The sequence below is a fragment of the Phyllostomus discolor genome, chromosome 3 (assembly GCF_004126475.2).
Source record: "Phyllostomus discolor isolate MPI-MPIP mPhyDis1 chromosome 3, mPhyDis1.pri.v3, whole genome shotgun sequence".
Taxonomy (NCBI): domain Eukaryota; kingdom Metazoa; phylum Chordata; class Mammalia; order Chiroptera; family Phyllostomidae; genus Phyllostomus; species Phyllostomus discolor.
In genome coordinates, this window is record NC_040905.2 from 91,970,949 (window position 1) to 91,988,908 (window position 17,960).

General features: G+C 58.2%; 1 protein-coding gene across 2 annotated transcripts in view; it reads right to left on the reverse strand.

Annotated features, from left to right (window-relative positions):
* Nucleotides 1-1,235: 1,235 nt before the first annotated feature.
* Nucleotides 1,236-17,960, reverse strand: part of SRRM3 (serine/arginine repetitive matrix 3) — a 53,961-nt gene continuing 37,236 nt past the window's right edge. Inside the window, exons 9-16 of one of the 2 annotated variants that reach the window (XM_036020792.1) lie at nt 16,713-16,763; nt 16,124-16,225; nt 15,614-15,791; nt 5,321-5,676; nt 4,722-4,946; nt 4,451-4,588; nt 3,949-4,028; nt 1,236-2,653 (exon numbers count right to left, since the gene is read on the reverse strand). In XM_036020792.1, the coding sequence (XP_035876685.1) occupies nt 2,589-2,653; nt 3,949-4,028; nt 4,451-4,588; nt 4,722-4,946; nt 5,321-5,676; nt 15,614-15,791; nt 16,124-16,225; nt 16,713-16,763 (1,195 nt within the window). In that variant the 3' untranslated portion in view covers nt 1,236-2,588. The remainder of the gene's footprint in view (nt 2,654-3,948; nt 4,029-4,450; nt 4,589-4,721; nt 4,947-5,320; nt 5,677-15,613; nt 15,792-16,123; nt 16,226-16,712; nt 16,764-17,960) is intronic. The other variant, XM_028506328.2, reaches the window with a different exon arrangement.

A 17,960-nucleotide genomic window follows, 5' to 3' on the forward strand; every position in this document is an offset into this window, starting at 1 on the left:
GCACGGGCTCACTGTGAGACAGGCTGAATTTTCACTCCCACCTCTGTGTTTCCAGGTCCCCCGCCCAGGAGGCCACATGCCCAGAGCAGGGCCAAATATAGGCACCTGGGAGCCTCAAGAGCTTGTCTGAGGCCCAGTTTTGCTGAACTTTGTAAAGATTTAAAGAGATAGGTACTTTTCTGAAGAGCCTTCTCAGATCAGAAATAGAGCCACTGGCCAAAGTTGCCCCTTCTAAGTCAGTCAGAGGAAAAGGAAATCAAACTGGAGGGGAGGTCATACACAGACACAGCCACTGGCTTCAGGAGTGTGGCCTCCCTGCTCTGGGGACCAGACCCGACCCGGGCATCTGTGTCGTGGCTGACACAGGTGGGAGCTGTGGGCATGTCAGATGCTTCCTCAGCAGAGGTGGGCTGGCGGGCCCTAAGGGCTTAGTAGTGTCTGTGAGAGCCAAAATTGCATGCCAAATTGTGGGCGTGTCCCCATCTCCTGGGAAAAGGGTTCCCAGCCTTCATCGGGTTCCCAAGAAGCAGCTGATTCAAAACCGGGTTCAAATCCACCACTCTGAGAGAAAAGGAGCAGAGGAAGAGGGGAAAGACGAAGGGGAGAAGGGAGGAGGGGAAGGGGAGATTTTGTGTATTTGTTTAGATCTACATAAAAGTAATACAACTGTTAAAAGAAAAAAACAACCCACTTTTCTAAACTCTCCTTTCCAGGCCCACCCCAGTGCCCTGCCAGGACGGTGGTAGCTTATCAAACACCTGTTCTGTGCCAGTCCTGGCCCCTGGCACTCTCCGGACGGTGTTTCCTGTCAGCTAGCTCTCAGCCCTGCCTGTCACATGGGGAGAGTGGGAGCCTGGGTTCAGTCACATGACGCTCCAAACTGCGTTCCATCCAGTTCTGGAACATTCCACATATAGGGAGGCTCCCGTGTGTTGGCCCAGCGTCTCCTCCCTCTGCCCCACCTCCACTCACTGCTGAAGCAAGATGGGGTGTGGAGGTTGGGGGCAGTGGGGGTGATCTTCTTGGGTCCCTGTTTTCCTCCCCACTTCGCTGCAGGCTCTGCAGACTTCTGCACGGAGGCAGGCGAATGGAGCTGCTGGGCTCTGGTTCCTTGGTGCCAGTTCTTCTCCCTGGGTCCTGAGGAGTCTGAGCCCCTCTCATTTCTCAGTGGAAAGGGCCCCAGGACTCCATGCCCTTCCCGTACTCTCCAGGTACCCAAATCCACAGAGGTCTGGTCTCACCACCTGCCCTTTGGGCACTGAGTGTTTTATTCGAGTCCCAAGTTTTATCCGCACCGCGGAAAAAAAGGGAGTGGAAAATAGAGAGGGGGAACCCGGACCAGATCCCAGACCCCTCCCCCCACCGGAGCCCAGGGCATCTGCCCTATTGGGCCAAGGAAGACTTTGTGAGATCCCTGAGGGCCCCAGGAGGAGGGGGCTGGGAGCAGCAGAAGAGGGCTGGGGGCCACTGCCTCCTGTCGATGCCCTAGGCCAAGGTCCTCATCTAGATCCTACTCTTTCTTCCAAGGGCTATAGCACCCTTCTCTGGGAAGCCTTGGCTGGCCGCACCCCCACCAAACCCTGAGGAGGAAGTGCTCCCTCGGGCAGGCCCTGAAGCCCACATCGTCCTTGCCTGTGATCCCAGACAAGGGGCAGGTGAGAACACCAGGGCCTGCCCAGCCATCAGGCTGCACTGCCTCTCCCCTCTTCTCACAGGCTCTTCCTCCGCCCACCCCTTCTCTCTTCCGCCTCCTGACCCGGACCCCTTTTCATCTCAGTCACACTCAGCTGTGGTCTGTGTGGCCCATCTATTGTCATGCAGAAGGCCTGGTTGGTGTGGCCTTGGCCCAGAGCACTAGGTGAGGGCCTGGGCAAGGGGCTGGGGAGGCTATGGGGCCAGCCTCCAACCCTTAGCCAGGGTCCTCCTGCAGCTGACTCAGAAGGAAGCAGCTCCCCAGCCTGGACGGTGGTACACCAAGGGTTAGTCCGTTCTTCCTTCTAATATCCTGCTTGCTCTCCCACCTCCTTGCCTGCCTAGTGACAGAGATGAGCCAAGGGCCCTGTGAAGTAGGTAGGGGAGGCTCCCAGGATTGGCACCTTTGGAAGTGTCCCTGGGTCCAGTGAGCTAAGATCCCTAGCCTGGTGAGCTGGCATCAAGCAGGAAGGGGGGGACAGGGTGACCCCTGTGTTCGAAAAGGCTCTTTGTTCCCTGGACATCGTGGTCAGGTAGGAGGTGGGGGTAGGGACCTTCTAGAAGTAACAGAATCCAGCCCCTCCTTGTTTGCAGGGCACCCACCTCAAGGTCTTCCCTGGCCCTGGGACCTCCTTGTAGCAGTAGGATGTAGGCCCCCCCATGGGTCCTGGGGCCTGACCCCTAGCTTCTCCCTGTTGCCAGGGGATACCAAGTTGGGTCTCTGAGGGCTCAGAAGCCCCCACTTTCTGAGCTGCTCCGGCTGTGGTAGCTGGGACTGAGGGTCCGGGAGGGGCTGCGCGTGCGGCTTCGGGTCCCGCGACTGTGGCTGCTGTAGCTTCCGTGGCTGTGGCCAGGACTGGGGCTGCGACTGGGGCTCCGGCTAGAGTAGTCACTGCTCAGGCAGCTGGAGGAGGAGGAGGAAGGGCTGGGCCGGTAGTAGGGGATGGGCCGCTTTCGGGCACTGCAGGGAGGGAAAAGCTGATCACAGGCCATCCAGGTCTCTGAGCTCTGCCCATCCTGGGCCCTTGCTCGGGCCCCGGGCCCCTCCCCAGCAGTGGCCAGGGCTCTTCTGCCCCAGATGCCCTTGAGCCCTGGCCTTGGAGTGCCCCAATCAACAGGACTGGACAGTTAGTGGTCACTTGCCAATTTCACGTTGATCATTTTGTTTTTCCCCATTTGTCTTCAGGGAAAAGGGCCCGAATCTCAGCTTGACCTGAGTAGGTGCTCAATAAGTATTTGTTGAATAAATATAAGTTTTAAATACAGACAATTCACATCAACAGAGGTAAGCAGTGGCTTCTGTGCATGGAAACATTTGCATGTGTGGCCCAGCTCTGCTCCTCTGTTCCCCACAGAATGGAAGATTTGGGTTTTTCAGGTCATGTAGAAGGAACAAGGAAGAGATCCCTGGCCACTGCTGCCCACGCCCACAGCCTGGCCCAGGCCCACTGGCTCCCTCTCCTCACTAAGCTACCTCCCGCCAACCCTGGAGTTAGTTTGAAGCCAGGAGACTGTGACCCAAAGAAAAGAAAAGAGAATGGTTAAGGGGTTACAATGCCCCATCGCGTGGGGTTAATTCTGAGGAAGAAAACAGGTGTGCGTTAGTGGGAGGAGGAGGAGGCAGCCTGGGAGAGGAGCTGAGGTGGGTGCCAGGTAGCAGGTGTGAGGGTCTGCTATCTTAGGATCCCCCATATATGGGTGAAATGTGTCACTTGTCTGGGGGATGTCCCCAGCCTCATGGTCTGGCCTCTAGCTCTGGGGTGAAGGGAGGAAGCAATGCGGTCATCAAGGATTAGGACGGAGTGGTTGGAGAATCAAACCGTGTGGGAGCTGAAAAGATGCTCAGGGAGGCCTGCTTACTGTTTGGACACGAGAGCAGAGACACAGAGAGGTCCGCTGATCCCCCAAGGCTGCCCAGTAAGGCTGCAGCAGAGCGGAGCTCAGAATGTTGCCTGAGGCCTTCTACCTGGTGTCAGGGGTCTAGGACTTCTGGGTGATTTTTGCAAACACAGACCATTGGCTCACCTGGAACCCAGGCCCAAACCCTCCCATCCTGGCAGAGAAGCTCTGATTCTGGCCCAGCCCCTTGGACTGTGTGGGGAAAGTGGGGGGGTGGGGTTTCTCCCACAGCTGCCCCAGAGATCAGGCTGCTGTTGCCCCCTCCTCTAAATTTCCCAGGGGGCTAGAAGGTGAGCAGTGAGGTTAGTGAGAAAAGGAGAGGCAGACAGACAGCCGAACAGAGCCAGATCAGCTCACATGGGCATCTCCCCTGCAGCCTGTGGAGAGGGGGTCCACTTGGCCCCCAGGCTGGCCACAGGCCACTCAGCAGGCGGGACCTTGAGATGAAGGAGAAAAGGAGACATCATTGCCAGGAGACGAATGTGGGGAGGGAGGAACGGGCTCCAGGAGGGGTGGCTGGAATCTTCCACAACTTAATTTCAGGTTTGCAGCTTTCAGCTCAGCCCCAAATACAGATTCCTCCTCCCCTCCGTGGGCCTTCAGGTCCCCGCCGGGAACGATTCACCTCTTGAGGCCTTCCTTCCCTCAAAGAGCCTCCACTTTTGTCTCTAAGTCCCACCCTCTCCCCAGCACCACCAGTTCTAGCCTCTCTCCTCAGTGAGCCCTCTTCCTTTCGCTGAACCCCCACCGCCTTTCCTTCAGCTTCCTACCCACCAGCGGTAGGTTCCGTCGGCCCTCCCGGAGGTCCCAGGGGCCTTCGCGCCGTAGGTCCCTGGCTGGTCCCCTGGCCCCTCCATACCTGGTGATGCGCCGCGGCTCCATGAAGCTGGGCGAGTCCCGGCGACGCTTGCGGATGGGCGAATAGCTGCGGGAGCGGCGCCGGGCGCGGGCAGCATCGGCGTCCGCGTGCCTCGCGCGGCCTTCGCCGTCCTTGTCCCTGCGGGGCAGAACCGAGATGAGCGCCGCCGCGCGAGGGCGCTCCGGGCCCGCCCTCTCCCCGCCCCCCCCCCCCCCCCGCCCCGCACCCCTCCTTCGCCCCCACCGACCGGCGGGACCCGCCCCGCACTTACCGGCCCAGCGGTTTCTTGGGCGACGGTGAAGGGCTGGGGCTGCGGGCCCTCCTCTCCGCCGAGCGCGAGCGGGATTTGGAGGGCGAACGGCTGGAGCTCCAAGAGCGCGGGTGGGGGCCGGGACTGCGCGACGAGCTCTTCCCCTCCGGGCCGCCGTGCCGGCCGTGCGCACCTGGGGACGGGGAGGTGCTGGCCGGCCGCGCGCGCGGGGGCCGCTCCTTGGCCCTGGAGGAGGGGCAGGGCGACAGGGGGCTCAGCTAGGGAGAACGCGAGCTCCGGGGAGCGAAGGGGACTCAGGAGGGGCTGGGGTTGATGCGGGAGGTCAGCGGGGAGAGGGCGGGTCGGTGAGCGGGAGGACGTTGTGTGTGAGCTGGGGGTGGAAGGTTCCTGGACCCGGGAAGGTTTCCTGAGGACGGGGTGGGGGGGGCCGCGGGGAGAGAAATCAGTGATCGAAGGGCCACTCGGTGGTGTAGCGGGAGAGTGATCGGTGGGGGGGAGGGGGGCGCTCAGTGCGTGGGGGAGGGGCGCGGCCAGTGAGGGCCGCGGAGGGCCGTGCGGGTGTCCCGTGGGGAGGGCCGGCGGGCAGGGGCGCCACTCACCGTTTACCGTGCCCGCCGTGGCCTCGCTCTGAGCCGGGCTCGGGGCCGGGCGCCCCGCCGCCACCGCCGCCGCCCGAGTCGCTGCTGAGTGAGCGCGAAGACCCCCGGGGCGGCGCGGGCCGGCCGCGCCGGCGGCCTCTGCGGCGGGGCGCGGACGTCGGGGACCGCGAGCGCCGCCGACGTCGCCGCCGCCGCCGCCGTCGCCGCCGCCTGGCCCGTCCGCCCGCCGCTCGGTCTCCTCGGCCCTGCGACGACGGCACGGAGCGCGGGCTCGCGCTGTCCTTCCCCTGCGCGGGCGACGGAGCTGCGCCGGCCTCCACCTGGTCGCCAACCCTGGACGAGGGCGAGCTGGGCTTCTGACGGGGAGAGAGGCAGAGAGGGCACGGCGGGGGCAGGGGGAGGGGAAGACGGAGAGAGGGGACAGAGAGACCGGAGCAGAGACGGAAAGGAGAGACGGAGAACCCAGAGCAGGGAGAGGCAAAGGAAGAATGCAGAGTGGGGAGAGACAGAACGGAGATGAGGAATCCGAGAAAAAGAGGAAGAGAGAGGACAGACCAAGAAAAGGAGCGAAAGATGGAGGGTGAGAGAGCGGGTGGGTGGGGTGGGGGGAGAGAAGGAGAGGGGGCTTTCACCGGGCCCAGGCCGGGGGCTGCCAGTCCCGGAGCATCGCACACACGGTTCCCCGCGCCTGCCCTGCCTCTGCCTCTCCTGCGGGTCCACCTTCTGGCCTCAACAGTGCAGCTCATGCAAGGTTCTCAGCATGCAAAACACAAGAGGGACGGAGCGGTGAGGGCTGACAGGGAGGGGCTCCAGGACGGGCACGGGGCTGGCATTGCCCCCCTCCAAGGGACGGACGATCCCAGCAGAGAGAAGAGAGAGGGCAGGCACCTGGAGGCCCGACCAGGGCCAGCCCAGCAGGCCAGGCCCCCCAGCGCGTGGGGGTGAGTGAGGGCATGGAGGGGCACACGGCACACAGATGGGGTGGGGGCGGGACAACTGAACTCAAAACTAAACCGAGAAAGGGAAGAAAAACAGAAATAAAAAACAAAATCCACAAATGTCATTAGATACCAAAATCAAAAACAATGTCTTAACTCCTGGGGAACTGACATTTTTCTGTTAACATTTTTCTTTCTTTGTTTTCCGGCCCTGCAGAGACCTGTGGAGCTGTCAGTAGCACCCGACTGTCTTTCTGTTTCTCTCTTTTCTTTTTCTTTTCTCTTTTTTTTTAAAGTTCTGATTTTTTAAGTCCCTCTTGGTTAACGTCCACTTACCAATAAAGTGGCACTTCCTCCTTTAGTAGGTAAGATGTGTAAGAGAAGGGAAAAGTGTGGTAGCGTAAGTTCATCATTAGATTCACAAAAATGCAAGAGAGATAGAGAGAGAGAGAAAAAACTCAACCACCCCATTCTAGGCCTAAAGGAGGCCACACTGCCTCTGGAGGAAGGGCTGGCAGCGCCTGGCTCCTCGGGCCTGAGCAGGCAGGCAGGCAGGCACCTCTTGGGTGACCATGACCGCTGAATAGAGATGTCATATGTTTTTTCAAAAGTGGAGTTAGGACACAAGGATCTGCACACAGAAAACCAGAAAGGGCACCTGGTACCTTCAAAAGGGCCTTGGCTGAGAACCAGGGTCCCAGAGCCTGCCACTACCTTACTTGGTGGCCCCGGCCAAGTCACTTCCCCATCCTGGGCCTTAGTTTCCCCATCCACAAAATGAGAGTGTTGGGCTTTGCTTTCTGATGTTCCTTCCAGAGCAAATATTCCAAGATTCTCTGCATGCCCCCTGACCGCCCTCTCCATCCCCCTCCCTCCACAGGACTGGCCCTCCTCCTGTCCTTGGGCTTCCTGTGGTAACAGTTGATTACACTTGTCTGTTTATAAGTCTGTCCATCACTCCCATCCCGCCCCCAATCACCAGCACCAACTTGACTTTGAGTACCTCCAGGGCAGATTTGGTGTCGAATTCAGCTCTGTAACCTGTGTCTTTATCACAGAATTTGGCACCTAGCAGGGCCTCAATACTGTTTGCTGAGGGAGGAAGTAATGCCCTTACAAGAACCAAGGCCAAACCAGGGAGTCATAGGTTAGGGGCGGGGTCTGGGCCAAGTTCTTCTGACAGGCTCTTGAGATGAGAGAACAAAACCAGCTGCTACCCCTCGGGGTAACTTGCTGCCAAGGGCTGGAAGGAGTGTGTGGTTGACATGGCCCTGGTGCTTCCTGCAGCGACCAGGGTGGTGCCAAGGTCTTTCTGGACAAGCTCGGATGCAGCCTGGGCATGAAGGTAGAGCCAGGAAGTCAGCCCCATTGGTGGAGAAGCGCAGCCAGCTCACGGCTGGTGGATTGAAGCAACCAATAGATTCCGACCATAGGAGGTGAAAGCAGCTGACCAGAGCCAGATGGGCCATGAAGACCTTCTCCTGGGAGAGCCTGGCATCTCTCTTTGGGGCACAGGCAGGCATAGGGGGCAGAATAAGCATTATCAGGTACCAAGACACCCTTCTAAGCCCACTGACCCTAGGCTAAGAGAGAGGGAGGCTGCAATGTTCAGCCATGGTCCCTCTGAGATGGCATTGCCATTCTCAATAGACATTACCAGAGACCCTGGGCTCCCCAACACGCATGTCCTCCACCCCCACCGGTACAGTGCCGAGCCCCGGCGTTAGGTTCTGCCATCCAGCATCCTTTTCCTTCCAGAGAAGGCAGATGAGAAAGAACTCTCCAGGTTCCCCAGATGTCTAGTTTCTTTTCTATTCCCTGGGTTGTCAAAAAGTGTAGCGTGAACAGATACAGGGTGGGAGAGTGGGTGTCCTGGCAGCCAATGCATAATAGCCCACACCCAAGGCGACATTGGATGCTGCATTTATGAAGCCTTCGCTTGCTACTTTCAGGGGTGGGGGGCAGCAGTGCAGGCGGGCAGAATTCTAAACTTGGGGATGAGGGCCTGCATGTGAATTCTGCTCCAGCCCAGCTCTGGGTCTGAGCCACTACTTTGGACTCCAGGAAGAGGCCAGCAGGGTGGGAAGAAGACTAAGGGCCATAAGGTTCCTTCCCACGGGCACTGCAGGGCCCTCTCTACTTCCTGCTGTTGATCTGGGAGTATTAAGAATAAAAAGGGCCTGGGGTGAGTGAATGTGCTCCCCCATCACATTGCGGTCCCCAGTCATTGAGGTGCAAGTCCCTGGGCTACATCCCTTGTGCTGATCTGGACCCTTCCTGCCTGTCACGTCTTGAAGTCCAAGCTCTTTCCCATTTCCCTCTCACCTCCTCCAAGCCAACTGGCTGCTGTAGCTCAAAATGATAGTAATTGGCAAGGCGAACACCCTGGGACCAACCCTGCGGTGAGTTTGCTGAGAGACAAGGAAGTGACTTAACTCTGGGGCCTCAGTTTCCCCGCTGGTAAAATGACCACAACTGGGGTCTTTCTGAACACAGTGGGTGTATTCAGGGGTGGAGAGGCCTTTACAGAGAATGACTGACTCCCTCTTCCCTCAGAGAGAAACAGGGTCAGAGCGGGGCAGGAAGGCATGTGGCCCCACGGCGTGTCCTCCGAATGCCGGGGGAAGGCAGGCGGGAGGAAGATGTAGGTAGGGTGGCATGTACTGCCTTCCTGGGGGGGAAACTCCTAGAGCCAACCTCACCTTTATCCATACACCCCTCCAGAAGCCCTCAGGAAAGGGTCACAAGGATCCTGCCAGAGGGTGAGCCTTATCCCCAGGAAATGAGGCAGATACAAGCCCAGAGGCCATGGGGTCTCGTAGCCAGACAGGACTGTGGTGGCCAGGGACCACCAAACATCTCTGGAAGCCTGTTCTGAGTCCTGTCCCTCTTGCCTGGACCCATTCTTCCCTCTCCCCTCTCCCCACTCTGACTCACAGCCTGGCTCATGCTTATCTGAGGCCGCCACCTGCAGGAAGCCTCTCTCGAGCTTCACCCTGTATTGGGTGTGCTCCTCTGTGACCCCACAGACCCTTGTTCCTTCCTTCAGTATGGACTGTGCCAGGACGAGCCAGGGCTAGGGCTACTCTGATGACAACTCCCCATTCCCGGGCCAGCTTTTCCTCTCATTGTTCTGAGTGGTCTTTTTGTCTGTCCTCCAGCCTGGCAGGTAGGGGCTGCAAGCCCAGGTCTGCCTGTCCCTCCCTGGGCAGGGACGCTCGGGCAGGGCCTGGCACGGAGGCATGCTTGGCTAATGCTTGCTTAGTGTGGGTGTGAGTGAGTGTGAGTGAGTGAGTGAGTGAGTGAGCGAGGCCTCCCCTGCCCCTGAGGCCTGCTCCCAGGAGTCCCTCTGGTCCTTGGTACCGCCTGCTCCCTGACATCTTTTTTTTTAAAGTTTCTTAATTGTTTTAATGAGAGTTTACCTCAGGTTAAATTTATGTGATACCTAAAAAACAATTTCATTCAGTTAATTTGGAGAGAAAAATGCACAATGGTATACTGGGTGATCACTGACTTCCTGTTCAATGTCTTTTCTTTTTGCTTATGCGAGGAGTCTGAGGTGGAAAGACAATGGGAAGAGAGTAGAAAGGAACAGTGTGCCTGGCTGATCCTGGTGTTCTTGAAGACAAGAATGAGTGAGCATCTGGAATGCTACCCCTCCAACTCAGCCTTGGAGGGTCCTGTTTCTGCGCGTCTGGTCACATCGGGTAGTCCTTGTGGGTGGGGCCTCCACTCCGCCATCGGACCAGCAGCGCTTTCTCCCTCCACGCACAAGTTCCTCGTCTGTCCTCCTGGCACCACCCAGGGCTGAAGACTATTCTGAGTGGGTAAGCTCCTGAGGACCTGCCCCTGGGGCCAGCAAGGGGGGAGATGAGAACTTCTATTTTCAAAGCTGAGGATGGAGGCCCAGAGAGGCCTCACGAGGGTTGGGGTGTCAGGCTTCTGTGGCTCTCCTAGGTGGGGCAGAGAACAGTTTGAAGGGCAGGGATGGGGAGCTGGCATTCCTGAGCACCTGCATGCGTCTGACACGTGCCCTCAGTGTGGTTTGATGAGCACTGGGCTGGAAGTCATGAGTCCCACCAAGCCTGGTTCTGCCCTAACCCTGGGGGTCCCTGGCCTCTACTGACTATCCCTTCTGGATTGTTCTGCATATTAAGCTCAAATTCAGAAGATGAAAAGATGCTGGGGGAAGGAGGGAGCGCCTGTCTGGACTGGGTAGTGGTCCATGGAGGCGGGAGTTAACCGAGAGCTCCTTCTACCCCCAAATGACCCCGCAGAGACTGTTCCAAGTAGGGCCTCTAAGTCCAATGCCTACTGGCCAGCTCACCCCTGCACCCAAAGCTCAGCTACCATTGCACCCCAAAGATGGAGCTGTGGGGTTCAGCCCTGGTGTCAGCCCCACGGTCCTACCTAAAGCTCCACCTGCAGCCAGTGTAGGACCCTCGGGAGCCCAGCAGGCCCCAGAGAGTGGGACAGGGTTCCTTCCCCGCCTGACCTCAGCCAGAACTTCCTCCAGGATCTGGAGGCCGAAAGGCCCAGCACAGGCCCCTCCACCAACAAAGGCTCGTTGCCCAAGTGGGCCCCGGGGCTGGCAGGGGTGAGGGGTGAGAGGGTTAGCAGTTACTCCAGACAACAGAAATCAAATTGGCTCAACCACAGCATAGAGTTCAGGAAGGGGACACAAACTCAGAATGCTAAACCACACAGAAATGCATTCAGACAACAAAATGAGAAAGAGAGGGCACGAAGGGGGTTTGGGAGGTGGGAGTGAGGTGGAGAGAAAGAAGAAGGAGCAGGGAAAGTGGAAAGGAGGGAAGAATGAACCAGAAAAGTTGTTGGGGGGTGGGGGGCGGGAGGGAGTCAAGAAAACCAAACGACAAAACCAGGAAACACAGCTTTGTAGCTCATTTGGAGGAAATGCAAGTTACAAATGAGTAGTCACTAAAATAAAGAAAAGGGAAAGGGAGAAAACCAACCAGAGTGAGACTGAGAGAAAGAGAGAGAAAGAAAACCACATTCAAACCAAGCAGAGTGGCAGGGCTTATCTGGAGATGGGAGCGAGCGAGCGCACAGCGGAGCCGGGATACCTACCTTCTCAGTGGTCAGGGACGGGAATGCAATAATAAAAAAGAAAAGAAGGTCTCCGCATTGGGAATGCAGAACGGGGAGAGACAGTGACTCTAGGCTGTGCTGCCCCTGTGATCTGGCACATGGGCAACCAGGCGTGGCTTTTGGTCTAGTCCCTGGGATGGCAGGGGGCTCCTGCCCAGCCATCACTGTTTGCTTCCCCCCACCCCAACAGGTTCCAAAAGGCAAGCTTTTCTTAACTCGTTAAACAACAGAAAACCTCCAGAGGGCATGCAGGAAGCAGCTGATGGAAGCAGAACCACAGGGTGGGCGAAGGAGTGGCTGGCAGCCTGGGGAGACAGGCCCATTTCAGGGGAGAGATGGAGAGAAACAGACAGAGAGACACAAGAAGAGAGAGAGACGGGGAGGGAGAGAGAGAGCAGGAAAGAGAGAGACAGAGAGAAAGGTGGACCCAGCCAGAAAGAAAGAGAAGCTGTTTAAACAAGGCCAATCCGAGTGGACAGATGGGTTGAAAGGGGAACTGTGCATTTAAAAGGGAAGAAAACCACAGACTCAATTTGGAGGACCGATCCTGCCTCAGGTCAACCTGACTCCCTTGCTCTCTTTCCCGGGGGTGTGGAGGAGAGAGGCCTGGGATGAGGCAGGCCAGGGAGTGCTGTGGGCAGAGGCACCTCTTCTTGGGGTCACCCTAGGCTGCCCATTTTGTGATGAAATTCGAGCCAGAACCAGAGGTCAGAGAGTCTGGGGGCCTTGCTCAGGAACCCTGTGTGGCACTCTCAGCAAATGGTGAGGCACCTCCAGTGCTAGGGACAGGTGGTGCCAAGGCAGGGGCCCCTACTTCTAAGGCTGCGAACTCTGCACACCCTATCAGCTTGGCTTTGGGCTCGGTGTCCCACTCTTCTATCCCACATCGTGTTCCCCAGAGCAGCTCCCTTGGCTCTCTGCGCCTCCCTGTTTCCACACTCACATGTGTGAGCTGTGAGGCCTCAGGGCTCCACGGGTTGCTAAAGCTGCAGTCACATAGAGTTGCGTCGCTTATGCAGTGCCAGGCTCACCTACACCCTGGTCTGCATGTGGGCTGGCCTGAGTGCTGGGGAGTTGAGGGAGCTGGGGGCCTGCCATCAGCATCTGGAGGGGTCCCCTCGGGGAAGGCATGAGTAGAGACTTCCAGCACCCACCTCCCAAATCCTCCTCCTCCTCCTGCTCAGGGCTCCTGGAGTTTGCCTCCCATTGGCTACTGTCTTCACATCATGACTGTGGCTGGGGGTCTGGAGGTCAGAGGGTCTCCTTTTAGATCTCCCTCCAAAATGCCATGTGACCTGAGACTGTCATTTGCTCTCTGTGAGCTGCGGAGGGCGGGAAGCAGCAGCATCCAGGAATCCCTCTGTGGGGTGTGGCCCTGGCCCAGGACAGGGCGACAAACAGACGTTGGGAGCAGGTATCCTGCCGGCCTCGTTTTCAGGATGAGGACAGATGCTCGGGAGTATCTGGCTTTGACACCCCCACCTGAGCTAACCTCTCTCAGGTGTATGTGGCTTCCCGTTCCAGGGCCTCCTCAGGATCGGAGGCTGGCACAGAAGGTGCTGAGCAGCCTGTCCCTGTCATGCCCAGCCTTCCTGTACTAGACGGACTGAGGGGACACAGGAAGCTCGCTGCTCTGGAAAGGTCCCTGGGCAACTGGGACAAGTCTCTCCCTCCCAGCTTCTCTCCAAGGTTCCTTACAGACAGGGACCCAGAAGTGCCATCTGTACACCTTTTGTTCATTTGAAAGCTAATGCAGCCCCGCCAGCGTGCCCGCTGCTGCAGATTCGGCACAAGCAGATGGCCCGGGAATCAGTTTTTAGGAGTTATCTTCCCTTTTAAATTCTGATTGCAAAGGACGAAATAAGTACATAGAGATATGTATGCAATTAATGTTCACTTGAGATTCAAAAACGATTTCTGCATTAGGAGGAGAGGCTCCCACAGTAACGCACAAAAGCAAAATTCTAGAACAACAGAGAAAAAGATAGAAAAAAACCCAGAGAGATAGTTTGCATTTCTGTACATTACAAAAGGAAAAAAAGAAAACAAAAATACAAACAAAAATGAAATAACAGGAAAAGTTACATGAACTTCCCCACCCTCTCCCCTTGCCACTAAAGGAGAAATGGAATCACAATATTACCACGTTTCAAATGGGAGGCTAAAAAAAACAAAAACAAAAACAAAAACATAGACGGGGTTAAAAATGGTGAGCTTTTCTTTTTCCATTTGTCTCTCTCTCTCTTTTTTTTAAAGGTAGAGTCCAAGAATACCACCCCCGGTGCTTTTCCCAAGACACATTTTTGGTTAATGGCGGAGTCTATGTCCCCATTTCACTTTTAGAAAAGGCCTCACGGGCGAGGAGGGACTCTCCGTGCAGGTGAGGGCTGGGGGGTGTTCCGCAGTCCCTGGTCTCCCAGACCCCAGACGGGACGGAGAGGGCTGGGGAACATGCTCTGTGAAAGGAGTACTGGACTGTTGTCTCCTAGAAAACTCCCAGGGCAACGTCCAAACGGAGTCCCATTCTGAGAGGGAGATGAGCCTGGGCTGGGGCCGAGGCTTCCTCCCCCCGTCAGGGGCCAGGTCACCCTCCCTGACTGCTTGCTCCTGGGATCGCCTGGCTGCTGTGGCCATTTTGTCTGCACATGCCCAGGGCTCTTGTGGGGGCTGTTGCTTAGGTGTCCAAGGCTGGGGGTGGGTGGAGTGGGGGTACCAAAAGTGGGAAGGGGCATCCTTTTCACCCTGACTTGAAAGCACATGCTCTTCTGCACCTCTGGGGAGGGGAGGGGCGGGGCCTGAGAACGCCAGGGTCCTGTGCCCGTGGGGTGGAAGGGCGCCCAGGCTAGGTGTCCTGTCTTGGACTTGTCCCTGCCCCGGCTGCCCTCGGCTGCCTCTGCGTGCCCTCTCCCACACCCCGGACAGGCCCAGGGACCCCGGAGTGATCATCCCCACATGGCTCAACCAGCCCCTCAGAGCTCAGGGGCCTGGCACCCTGCCCATGGGGGCAATCTCCAGACAGGTAATGCCCTTTAACAAAAATTAACCTTGAGACCAAGGGCCTTTTGTCAAGTTTCCTTGGCTTTCTGGGCTGAGGCCATGGACTAAGGGTATTTGGGTAAAGAAAGGAAGTGAAAGGAAAACAGCCAAAAATCAAAATGAAACTGACCAACATGTACTGTTCGCTGCTGAGACCTGAGATCTGGGGAGGGCAGCACCCCCCCCCCCCGAGACTGCCGGCAGCCTGTGGGTCTGGGGGTGGGAGGGGACTTGCAGACTGCCACTCTAAGTCCCTGTGCCCACCCGGTGCCCCTACCGGTGCTGCAGCCCCTCCTCCCTGAGAGGGCCTCTGCACTCCGCTAAGACCAACAAATGAAAGATGGCTCTGGGCCTCCCCCGGGGCCTGGGCCAACCCCCACCCTGGCTCAGACCTTCCACTGTGAGCTCCTACAATCCCCCCACCTACCGATGGGTCTCAAGGAGTCTCTGCCCCTCCTGGAGGATGGATGGGGACAGTTTTTTTCTTGCGGGGGGCGGTTGTAGTGGCCTTCCAGGGAGCAATGGGTACACTGGGAGGTGCCTTAGAAAGGATGGAAAGTGGAACCCCCAGGTCTGACCTACCCAAGGGAGGGCAGTGCCTGGGACAGAGCAGGCTGTCCCGGCAGCAGGGACTCTAGAACTGCGGGTCTGTTGTGGCAAGGGGACTGAGATGGGGGCAGGAATCTGAGAGAGGGGTGGGGGCTAGCGAGGGGGTGAGGGACAGCGAGCACTCTGAGGGAGGGAGAGGACTGGATGAAGTCAGGGAGGCTCAGGGCCCAAGTGATGCCCAGGGGAGTCCTGCCTCTGGAGCCCTGTTCCAGCGGCCATGGCCCTCCCACCTCAGTATGCGGGAGGGGGCGCGGGGAGGCAAGAGATCTTGGTTCCTCCTCAACTCCATACCCAAATGGCTGAGTGTCCCGGTGATCAACTCTCTCTGGCCAAGCTCAAGGGTGGCCCAAGCCTGCAGAACCCCCACCCCCACCCGAGGACACTAGGGCCAGGTGGGCATAACAACCAAGCACTCCTGGCCGCTCCGGTTCAAGGGAGGTCGCATGGGAGGGGGAAGCGGCGGACTGAGGGAGGCTGGCAGCGCCCCCGCCGGGTTATACGCTCCCCGCCCCGCCCCCGCCCTGCAGCGGCTGGCCCAGTCCCGGCAGGGCGCAGCCCGCGCGGCGCGGGAACCCTCTGCAAAGCCAGGCGTACGTACATCGGGCGGGCTCTGCGCCGAGTCCGGACGGCTCCCGCGCGCTCCGCTTCTCTGCCCGCTGCCTCCGTTCTGTTGGGGCGACGCCCAGCCGCTGCCGCCCGACGGGGAAGGCGATCGGCTCCCGCTGGACTGCTGGCTGCCTGTCTTCCGACTTTCGTCTCGGTGCTTGGGGCTCAGCCTGGGGTCAGGGGACACGGGGCGCCGGGCAGCTAGTGTACGACGCCCCTCTACAAGAGGCCTCTACCCACCCCCACACTGGACGGGAAACCCTTCTATTTAGAGAGCAAGACCCCAGTCCTCTCTTGGCCTTGATTTCCATTCAAGGTCTGGAGCGCCAAGCTCAGTTCCAGGCTGGCATTGACACTGCCTTGGTAAACTACCCACTGATTGGTTGCCATTCTATCAGCCTGGCTCCCCAAGCCTTGGGGATGTTTAATAGGCAAGCCCCATCCCTCCAGCAGAAAGCCGAGCTCAACCACACCTTGAGGCTCCCAGTGGCCCAGGACCTACCTGCTCGGTGGTCTGGAATCACTGTCCTGGGTGGAGAGTGAGGGGCTGTGGGAACTTCTGCTGCTGTGGCGATGGGACCTCCGGCCTGGAGACTCCTGTGGCCTGGGGGAGAAATCAGCCTGTACCTAAGTTCTGCTTGACCTCCCCATGGGGGACCCCTGTGAGGGCCTGATGCAAGCCACTGCTGACCAATGCGCTCTCCCCCAGCCCCCTACGAAAACACACAAAGCCTGCCCATGCCGGTGCAAAGCCCAGCTAGTCCCTGTGGGTCATTTATGGGAATTAGGAAAACACACCCTTTTCTCTAGATGGTCCCAGCCCCCCAAGACTCTGGAGAGGTGCAAGGGGGTTACAAGGACTGAGCCTGAAGAGACCCTGGGACTCCCCAGGGAGGCAAGAGACTTGGGTTTCAGTTCCAGCTCTGCCACTGACTCATGAGGGCTCTTGGCTTAGCTCTCTGGGTCTGAGTTTTTCCGTCTGGGCAGGGGGTACAAAATGAGCTCTCTGTGCCTCTGTGATCCAGAAGGTCAGCTCTGCTGCGGGGGAGGGAGGAGGAGCTGAGGGGCTGAAGAAGGGGAAGAGCGCTCACCTCTTCCTCTCTTTGTTCTTCTCTTTTCTTTTGCTCTTGGGGCTCCTAGATCTGCAGAGAGCAGAGGCTAGGTGACAGCACAGCCTGAGCCAGGCACAGGAGGGTGGGCGTGGAGCCCTGGAGCTAAGCTGTGCCTTGGTGTGGGCCTGAGATTTATTCCTTCCTCTGATCTGAGCCTTCCTGGCAGGTATGGGATTCCCCGCCCCGCTTTGGTTTCTTCCATTTAGCCAACTCTGTTCCTTCTCAGGTAAGTCTTGGCCCATGATGACCTCCTGTCTGGGCCCTAAATGCTGCTCCCTCTGGGAGAACCAAAGGGTTATATGGCCACAGATCCAGAAGGAAGGAGAACTTGCCCTTATCTCCTGGCATCGGTCTCAGAATAGGGCCCTCTGATGAGTTACGGGAGTGAGGGTGGTCCCTCCACACTTCGTTTGTGCCCCAGGTCTTCTCAGATGGGCCCCCCAGTTCTCTGGGGTGGCCTCCACAGCCTAGTTCCTGCCTTTGACAAGAGGACTGAGAGCCTTCTGATTAGCCCTCTAAGATTTCAGCCCGTGTCTGGTCCCATGGGTCCCTCAGCCCCACCCTCCCCTGATGCCACCAAATTCCAGCTCAATTCTTTTAGTCCTAAACAGATGCTTTCTTCTGACCAAAAATGGGATGATGCTAAGACACATTGGAAGGTGTTTCTCACAGGAGCAAAGCAAGTGGCAGGCAGGCTTGGGGGGCGGGGCAGGGGCAGAAGTTTGGGTCTAGAACCCCTGTTGCATGCTGTGGGTTAAGTGTCCCCGTCTGGAGCTCTCTAGCCTAGCTCCTCTCTAGGTCCTTCCCAGGATGGCTGGGAGCTGGCTGGAGGACCTGTGCAAACTGATAGTGGTTACTGAGGGCAGCAGGGGCCCACACTGGCCCATAAGAACTGCAGGAGGGGAAGGGAGGTATTGCAGGGCCAGGACTAGGTGTTCATTTAGGCTTCTCCCCTACCTGCAAACGATCACAGGCAAATTCCCACTGCCGGGATGGAGCTGGGGACTCTGCCCCTCCTCAGGGCTGCTGGGAGGGGCTCTTGGCTCTCATGCCAACCGTGGGGCATGTGACTGCCACACATCTTTCCCTCTGTGCTGGGCGTCCTACTTTCTCCGCCCCTGCTTCTGCCTGGGCTCCTGCCTTACACGTCCTCCTGTCCTCTCTCCCAATCCGCCCTGAAGAAGTCACTGTCCTGCTCGAGGCCCATGCTGGCTCTCAGCCCTGCCT